Consider the following 10,206-nt stretch of genomic DNA (forward strand, 5'->3'; position numbering starts at 1 on the left):
ACATGAACTCCCCCTTAAAATCATCCAGTAGTTAGTGGTTAGTGGTTAGAGAACATAAACAACACTCCCCCTTTTTAGCCATAATATGACAAAGGTAAGCAGCTAACCAAAACATAGAAACCACATTAGCACATTAAGATAAGTAGCACAAACAAAAGTGCACACAAGGGTGCTTGAAATCCTTGTCAGAGACCACAAGACAAACAAACCAAAAAACAACAACACTACAATCAGATATCTTTTTTACTATCTGAGTCTACAGTAGCATACTCCTCTCCTTCAGCTTCTTTATCTTCATCATTCTCAGCATCATTGCCACCAGCATTGTCCTCTACATCAGCTCTAACATTTTCATCATCACCATGTTCAACTTACTTTTCCTCTTCATCCATCAAAGCCTTAATCAATTTTTCAAGCTTTATATTTGTAGCAATGCTAGACCAGATTGAATCATCCAACTCTTTACATGTCTTCTTCAGCTGTGCAATAATGCTCTTCTTGGAAGTGGCAGGGCCAGGTACCTGAGAAGATGTCATGACAATGTCTGGAACATGTGTTCCAGCAAACAGTTTGTAATGGAGGGATAAATGAGATTCCCTTTTCTTCACACTATCTATAGGAAATAAGATTCCAGGATGTTGGTTTAGGATTATCCCACAGATGAGTAAGGGGAAGTAGATAGGAATCTTCACAACAGTTGAGAAGGCCTGCTTCAGAACTTGTTCAAAAATGTACTTCCCAAAATCAAAAGCTCTTCTTTTTCCAATAGCATATATAAACTTCCCAAGCCCAGTAGAGATGGTTGAAGTGTTATTTGTAGGCACCCAGTTGATAGTCCCAATCCTATGAAGGATTGCATACTTGACACTCAGCTTCCCAGCTAACAACTTTCCTCTATTTGGCCAGTGTTTCACCTGTTTGGCAGTTATCTCCTTGCACACTTGGTCATCTATAACCTCTAGCTCAGCCTGAGGTTCTTCAGTCTATCCTAGAAACTTGTTGATCATAGTAGGAGAAAATTTCATGACATTTCCTCTAACATACACCTTCATATAGTTCTCACTCTTCACATCATCACACCCATCAAGAATGGCCACCACAAACTCCTTGACTAGACTTTCATAGCAAGGACCAAATTTTGTGACAGTCTTCATCAAACCAGCAACCTCTATAAGCTCCACAAACTCCTCACATATTAGGGCATCCTTACCCAATTCCCTCTTTAAAGCTATCCTCATTTGAATAAGATACTTATATCTTTCAGCGTTCTTCACATAGTGTAAAGATACATTGTCCAGTGGAGCCTTGGGCACAACAACATAAGGCTTCTTTGGAGCAGATCTTCTCACAGGAGTGATGTCCTATACATCATCTTCGACCTCAAACTTAGAATCACTTGAAGAAACAACTTTCCTTTTCATCGTAGGAGTAACAATTTTACTCCATGATCTAGCAGGTCCAACAAGAGAGTTTCCTTTGGAACTTCTAGAGGGAGTGATTTTCATACACCTGGTTTTCCTTTTATCTCCTTAGAAGGAGAATCTTCAAACATCAAAACCTTTCCTTTTCTTCTCTGAAGTCTCTTGGCTATTCCAGGAGCTAATATGTTGGTAAGTGTCTCATCATCAGTTGTTAGGTCATCAACATTGACAACATAATCAGCCTTCTTCTTACTCCTTCTTTCATGAGCATCTTGCTCAGGGACATAATCATTTGTTCTTACTCCTTCTTTCATGTGCAGCTTGCTTAGCGACACATTCATCAGCCTTTTCACTAGGATCACCATTAGGGCTAGTCTCTTTTGCCAAAGATGTTTGAACATATGGCAAAACATTTGAATCCACTTCCTTTAACACAGAGGTAACAAACTTCCAAAGTTCCTTATCAATGGCAACCATGTCCATTTCGGTTTGATTCTCAGTGACACTAGTATGCTTAGTAGGGTTTCTCATATCATAACCTTTAGACCTAAAACCTTCTTCAACGGCAGTCTTATCTTCACTAGGGATTATAGGCTCAGAAACAGAAGACTTACCAGAAGTCTTGACATTCTTTGAAACAAATGGCATTGCTTTCTTTTGAGTAGGTGGGTGAATCATGGATAAGGGAGCAACATCCAAGACAAGATCATACAGATTAATCATTTGGACATTTAGAATGTTTTCAATTGAGACATGTATGTGCTTGGGTGAAGATTGTTTCGACATCTTTGGTAACACTTGACATAGATAGAATGGGGAAGGACACGTGAGAGAATGTGAGCACATATTTATGGAGAGGAACAAAGCGTTTGAATGAAATGGGTAACGTGTTTTCGTCTAAAAAGATACATAATGGAGTAATGTGTTAGGACAAGCATGTCGTGTGAAATGATGAGTGTCAAATACTTCTCTTACACACATAAATAGTTGTAATTGCTATAAATGCTCATAAACACAAACACCAAGTTTTCCTCTTAAATTTTCAAACAGAACTGCATCCAAGGCTTTGGTAAAAATGTCAGCAAGCTGATTTTCAGTGCTAACATGCTCAAGTGTTATGGCTTTGTCTTCAACAAGTTCTCTAATAAAATGATACCTAGTGTCAATGTGTTTAGTCCTACTGTGCTAAATAGTATTTTTGGAGATATTAATATCACTCAAGTTGTCACAGAATAATGTTATGACATCTTGTATGACATTATATCCAGTCAACATTTGTTTCATCCATATTAGTTTAGAGCAGTTGATACCTGTTGCTATGTACTCAGGTTTAACAGTAGATAGGGATACACAATTATGTTTCTTGCTAAACCAAGAAATCAATTTGTTTCCCAAAAAGAAGCATCCTCCAGAAGTACTTTTCCTGTCATCAGCACTACCAGCCCAATCAGCATCATAATACCCCACTAACATGGAATTTGAATCATGAGAGTACAACATTCCATAATCACATGTACCATTCACATACTTCAGAATCCTTTTTACTTGATTGATGTGACTCACTTTGGATCATGCTTGATATCTAGCACAAACTCCAACAACAAAAGTTATATCTGGTCTGCTTGCATTAAGGTATAGAAGACTACCAATTCTGCTTCTATATAAACTTTGATCAACACTAATTCCTTTTTCATCTTTAGATAACTTCAAGTGAGTAGGAGCAGGAGCTCTTTTGTGACTAGCATTCTCCAATCCAAATTTCTTCATAATATTCTTTATATATTTGCTTTGACCAAGAAAGACGGAGTCTTCCATCTGTTTGACTTGAAGTCCAAGAAAGTAAGTTGATTCACCTACCAAACTCATTTCAAACTCAGATTGCATTTGTGTCGCACCTCGAAAAATGGGGATACGACTACAAAGCGAAGCGCGATCGCACGCACGCAATGATGGGCTGAACAGAGTCGCTACCGAACTTTATTTATTCCTAAAAAGGAAAGGGGAAATATCGATAAAACCCAAGACAGAAGAAAAGATAAGATATGGTCATCGCAACCAATATCAGGGTTCGGGAGTCGATTACGCAAGGGGAAGGTATTAGCACCCCTCACGTCCGTTGTACTCAACGGGAACCATTAGGTTAGTTGTGTGCGTTAGTGTTAGTTAAAATATTAGGCTTTTCAAATTATTAGGTGGGAAAGAAAGAATAGAAGATAGAAGAAATGTTTTTGGAGTTTTGACGAAGGACTAAACCTAAGTTTTTTATTAGTGGGCCTGACAAGATTTACAAATCCTGCTCCTACGTATCTCAAAAGAGAAATCAAGGCTTACGTAGTTCTGGGTAGAAAAATGTTTGTTTGTTGGTCGATTTTAGCGAAAGCTATACTGTATTAATCGACGAAAACATTGTTTTACCCAAAACAGATGAGGAGTGGACGCATACCACACATCGAACGGATTTATAAATCTACATTCGGAAAAGCGTCATTTATCTCTACTCAACAATCGTGGCCGAAACATTTTTTGTATCGCTTAAGACAAGATACCTTTCGTTTATGAAAAAGGTTTTTGATTAATCGCACGGCGGCGAGAAAGAGTTTGATTGGTTAGATGTATTTTGAGTGATGGCGAGAACTTGGATGAGCGAGATATACATCTCGAATCCTAGCCTCAGGAGTGCACGGTATACACCATGTTCCATTTCCATCTTCATTGAAAGAGGTTAAGATAGGAATTAAGTAATTTGAAATTTGATTGAGAAAGGGTTTGAAGAAACCGCATTGACAATTTTAGGCGATGGCAAGAGTTAAGATTGGCGAGGCATACGTCTCGAATCTTAACCTCAGGAGTGCATGGTATACACCATGTTCCATTTCCACCTTTATTCAGAAAGTGTTTAAATAAGAATTAGGTATTTTGAGTTTTGTTGTGAAAATGACTTGACCTAGATCAAGTATTGATGGACGTTTAAGAGAAATTTGGATGAGTGCTTGAGGAAAAACAAAGTGGATAAGTTTGGATGATGGCGAGAGCTAGGATTTGCGAGATATACATCTCGAATCCTAGTCTCAGGAGTGCGCGGTATACACCACGTTCCACTTCCATCTTATTGAAAAGGTCTTAACTATAAATTAATATTTTTTAAGTTTTTATGAAAAATGGCTTGACGTTGAATCAAGCGTTTGATGAAAGTTTGAAAGAAATGGAATAGAATAGGAAGGAGAAATAAGTTGATTTGTTTTTTTTGAGAAAATACTCGACGTTGGATCGAGTCATTATTTTTGTATTTTTTGGAAATGGTTGATTTTATTCTTGTGTTAGTTATCTAACTAGAAAGTCAAACAAATAAAACAGTACAAAATTATTACACATCGGGGAAGTGGGATACATTTTGTCAAATGGGGATTCAAAATCATGAAACAATTAAATCGGGCCCAAACAACAAATAATGCAAAGTATGAGTGTAAGTGCAAGAGAAACTGGCTCATTGTAAGAAAGCCCAAGAGTAAGCTATGTGAGGTTGATGGCGATGCTTAAAAGCAATCGACTTACAAGGGTATGAAAATGGGCTCGACATTGAATCGAGAAATATGATTTTAATAGTTTTAAAATGGTTTTGAATGAATGATGAAATTAATAAAAAAAACAGATTTGTGTTATTAAATAATAATGAAACCATGAGTATAATAAAACATAAACATAAAAAATGTTAAAAGAAATAAAATGCTAAAGGAAAATAAAATGCTACATATGAGTGTTGAACCCTCTCCACTTAAGATTATGAAACTACCCTCTCTCCACTAGGCCATTTATCATTAGTTATTATCTTAATGCTATTTTAGATATATAAACCAAGATAGATTAGACATTAGAATAAAAACTAAGATAAAAAAAATTTGTTGGACTACCAGGAAAATGAACAAAAATCAAACCCAGCCGCTTGGCTGTTGGGTTTTTCAATGGGGTATAAATTGAAAATATAAAAAAACATTTATTAACTAATACCTAGGAAAATTAAATGAATTTTAATAGTTTTTAAAAAATGACTTATTCTATCTAAAATAAATTAGAGAAAAAATTGAAAAAAGAAAAGTAACAGACTTCATCGTCCTCGTTGTCTCTCACTCTACTTCACAAAAAAAATGGCTCTTCCTCGCTTCAGACCCGCTCTCCACGTCTCTCAACGTCTCTCTCTCATCTCTCCAACGCTCTCAACGTCTCTCTCTCGCCCAAACAGCGTGAAAGTTTGAAAGGAAGCTCACCTTCGGTGAATCGGTAGCTCAGGTAAAGACCGAATCTCCTTCCTTCGCCTCCTTCAATCGATTTCTTCTCTGGTTTGGGGGATTAGGGTTTTCGCTTTTGAAGTTTTTCGCCGCTCCCTTTTCGTTGTCTTCACTGATTCGCCTCTCCCTATTTATGTTCACAGCTTAGGGTTTCGAATTGGTCCCTTGGGTTCCAAAAGAGTATCTCTGTAAAACTCCCTTTTGATGCTCAGAAAATGGGTTGTCCTATTCAATGCTAAAACCGAAAACGGTATTCTGAACTTAGCTTTCTCTTTGAATTTTGTCCTAATGCCAATTTGGGAATTTTCGAATCTTTATTGCCTTGGCTAATTAGTTTGTGTTTTCTTGTTACTGCAGTGAAATGGTGAAAACGTGAGGAGCTTGGTTTTCACGGTGGTCAATGGATTTGCTTGGATTCGTTGTTAATTCGCTCCAACAATATCGACATAGCAGCTTCTATTAAACAAATAAAAAACAAGGTCCTATCTTCGATAGGTGGCGTGTATGTAGATGTATCAATCTGCTCAGGAAGCTGTTGTATTGTCTGTCCTATTTTTTTTCGATTCCAATTGGCTTTAACCATTTGTCTTTTATTGTTTGTTGCAGACTCAAGCTCCGATATAGCTACTTCTTTGTCGTGTACAATGGCAGCAATGTATTCCTGGTTTTTATGTTAACCACTGCATTTATTTTGGACCATTGAGCTGCAATCATTTCAACTTCTTCAACTCCCAAAGAATGTATTATAGTTAACCACTTAAACTTCTGAATGTGAAGGCTCTGTGGACAGGGACGAGTCTGTGCTATAATTCCAAAGCCAACTGAGGTTCTTAGTTTCTTGGAGACTTGACAGAGTCCTGCACTGAAGCATGGGAACAAACAGATAAGGTTGCATTTTCCGTTGCAGTGAGTCTTTCATTGTTACTGCTGATGTTGAAGAATCTTTAGCCAACTCCGTCTGAGCATTCTCTTTGATTGTCAAAACTTGTAAGTAGGCATTATCTTCTGAAGCTACCTTGGTCTTTCTCTTCTTACAAACTTCATTCTTCTTCATTTCTTTCCGCCGCAGGTTTGTCAAGTTGGGAATTCTGCACGAAATTGCATTGGCCATTGGTTGATTTTAATAACAGGTGCTTGGCTTGGATATGGTTTGCTTTTGTATATGTGTGGGGTGCTGTTGTTATTTTTCCATTGTGTTGCTCACGATTTGTGCGCCTTGCTTATGCTTGTAGGTTGACAAAACATACTGGTTTGAGGTTTGCTGCGTGACTTGACGATAAATTGGTCCAGGGACATCCAAGGCATAGAAAAATGGTAAACTCCCTGGTTTCTAACCCTTCCTTTCGCGTATATTGCAGCATTGCCGAATTTATGCATAATTACCGCATTTGATGCTTATGCAGAATTTTAGATCATGGCACATTCTGATGAGCTCTTTGACGCCATACACAAAATGCAGTCTCAAGGTGGCTGGCGATCTCGAGTGCGATATGTTTAGAAGATGTGTTCAAGCAATCAAGTAAACATCCTGAGGAGAAACGATTTGATGTGTTGTACCGGTAAATTGAAATTCACAGAAGATTGACTCTTGCATTGTTTGGTTGAGTCAATTTGTCTTCAGTTTGTGAGAGTATCCGATCCCTGGGTTGGTTGTTTAACAGGTGCCCACATCAAAGCATCACTCCCATGGGATTCTTCAATTTCTGAATATTTTTGCTTTGAATACTGGTTTGAGAATCCAACTCCACAAGACATAACAACTGCCCATCTAATGCCAGCAGTGAAATTTGGTAAAAGTTTCCATTAAAACATTAACTATTACAAAGCCTTTTTTGATCATGATTTGGTTGATGTTGTTGTGATTTTGTTATGGATTCGTTACAGGATTCTTGTGTATCAACTGAAAACATGCAGCTGCTGGATGCAATTCGCATGGCAGCAACTTGCACTGGATTTTGACCTCCATTCAGGTTATGCACCATCATTTGTTGCTGTTGCTGTTGTAGTTTGTGTATTCCGACACCGTTGCGCCGAATAGTACTAAACGTGTCACAGCATTTGCCATTTCATTCTTAAGCCCAACCTCTTCGGTTTCGTCTGCATCAATGCTTAATACAACGTTTCCTGCATACAAAGTTGAACTGTGGTGCTTAGTTCTTGAATCCAACCGCCTTCAGCACATCACCAACTCTATAACGGTATAGTCCGACATAAGTAGTGACAACAAGTTCATGCTCTTGACCGAGTTTGACATCAACAGGTTCAACGAGCTCTTTCTGTTCTTTCTCTTTGAATAGGTAACTTGTCTGCTGCTTGAGTTTTCAATCCTCTTGATCTCAATCTTACCCCTTCCCATCTTCTTGTTGTGAAAATGGTGTTTGGTTTTTTATTGCAGGCTATGGTTGATTTGCTGCTACTATGCATGTTGATCCGTCATGAAAGTTTTGCAGGTTTGAGGTTTTGGCCAGGTGACATGGTGGACCGGGAACAAAGAAATTGGTTGTAGTTTCCAAGAGCAAACTCTTATGATATTGGTGCAGTTGGTAGCATTTTAAACATATCTTGTTTTACTGCAGGAACATGTGTCGAAGTGAGTGCGAAAACCAAAATTCATGTGCATTACTTTGTAAATTCACAATGTATGTGCCATGTTTGATCATAATTTGGTTGATGCCGCTTTGATTTCACTATGGCTTTGTTGCAGGGTATTGACGGCATGATGCGTCACATGTATGTGGTGTGAGGTTACCGTCACGGTTGTTCTTCCGGCAGGGTCATGGCAGGTTGAGAATGAACGAGATGTTTCCTGATACAAATCAGCTTACCATCTTCTATAACGGGAATATTTGTAGCTATAACGGAATTCCAGCGGAAAAGGTAGCCCTATGCTGCACTTTGAGATGATTACAGAAACAATCAAAATCATATTTTGACTTTCTATAATTTACTAACAGATGCAAGGAATAATGCTCCTGGTTGCTGCTGCTGCCAAGTCTACGGAAACAAAGAATACCATGAAACAATCTCCTGTTCCTTCACCGATTCCCTCAAGCCCACCTTCTCCAGTTGCTGCTGCTGATAATGTCACTTCACCGCATGCACTCTGCTTTCCTTATCCGTCTTCGCCAAAAAATGAAGGTGGCTGACAACATAGAGAACAACTTCTGCTCTGAGAATTTGCCTGATTCGGTTTCATTGACGGGACCAAATGAAGAATTTCAGCCAACTATATCTGCCTCTTGAGCAGAATACTTTATGTGTTGTGTTCTGTCTGTATGCATGTAGAACTACTGCATAAACTAATGTAACTGTTATTTTTCATGTTTTGAAGACATCACTACTGAACCTGGAATTGTAAGAAGTGTGACTTGGAAATTGCATGTCTCTGGTCATGTCTAGAAAGAACGCTTTCTGCTTGGATCACACATGTTAAACTGTTTTTCTTGTAAATTAAGTATGCCTCCATCGTGATCATGTATCCATGAATACTCATCCCTCGACGAAAATAACTCAATTCACCACAACACAGAATAGCATTGGCCAATGTTACCAAATTAGGCAAAACATTTCTACATATCATTTGACGAAAAAGGTCGAAAGCTTCAAAAGCCTGTCCATGTTGAAGATAAGCAGCTATCAAAGTGTTCCAAGAACCGACATTTGTTGTTTTTCGAGCATCCATCTTGGCAAAAACCGAGGCAGCTAACCCAATACCACCACATTTATAATTCATATCCAAAAGGGTTGTCTCAAAAACATCATCACACAAACCAATTTCTCTCCTAACAGCGTAACCATGAATCGCACAGCCCTCATGCAGCGCCACCAATTTCGCCGGTCAACCACATTTGCTATTGTCAAAATTTTCATCCAAGAGATACCAAAGAAACATATATAACTTTAAGCAACTGGCAAAATAAAATTTTAGAGCGTGGAGTCCTCTCCGGTACATTGGTTGCCCATTCTCGTACTGCTTAAGCTATAAGCATACAAACAGTTGCCATTAAGTGCCATGCCCACATGCAGCAGCTAGAATGTAGAGTTTAGACATGTGATGACCCACAAAATATGGTTTCCCAAGGCCTATTTGATGCGGCTGAGTAAACCGATGAAGTTTTATTCCTTTTTAAATCAAACTTGGGTAACTCTCCATAAATTGATGTATATCCAAATTGTCCATTTTCTTCCAGCCCAACAAAATCCATCATTCTTAGTCATATTAAGCTCGCGTGCTTCTTTCACCGTCCTTGAGACCACTAGTTGGTAAAATTTCTCATGTCTTAGATGTTGCACTTCTCGACGTTGCTCTAAGGCCATCAAAGGCGTAGTTGAACAGAAGACATGTGGAAAATTATTTTAACCATGCATGAATGAAATGACTGTAACATGAATAAAAGATCTTTCAATATGAAGTGAAGAGTTTAAACATGAAATGGTCATGAAGAGAAATGCAAATGACCGATTGATGGGAAAAAAACTCAGGGCCAAAATCGGGGTATGAC

General features: G+C 38.3%; 1 protein-coding gene across 1 annotated transcript; it reads right to left on the bottom strand.

Moving 5' to 3' along the window:
- Positions 1-230: 230 nt before the first annotated feature.
- LOC127103834 (uncharacterized) lies at positions 231-1,238 on the bottom strand. Its single transcript, XM_051041074.1, has 3 exons — positions 1,047-1,238; positions 376-983; positions 231-342 (listed from the first exon to the last, which is right to left on the bottom strand). Exons 1-3 carry the CDS (start codon positions 1,236-1,238, stop codon positions 231-233), a joined length of 912 nt encoding a protein of 303 aa, XP_050897031.1.
- Positions 1,239-10,206: the final 8,968 nt, after the last annotated feature.

Source organism: Lathyrus oleraceus, chromosome 7 (assembly GCF_024323335.1).
Source record: "Lathyrus oleraceus cultivar Zhongwan6 chromosome 7, CAAS_Psat_ZW6_1.0, whole genome shotgun sequence".
Taxonomy (NCBI): Eukaryota; Viridiplantae; Streptophyta; class Magnoliopsida; order Fabales; family Fabaceae; genus Lathyrus; species Lathyrus oleraceus.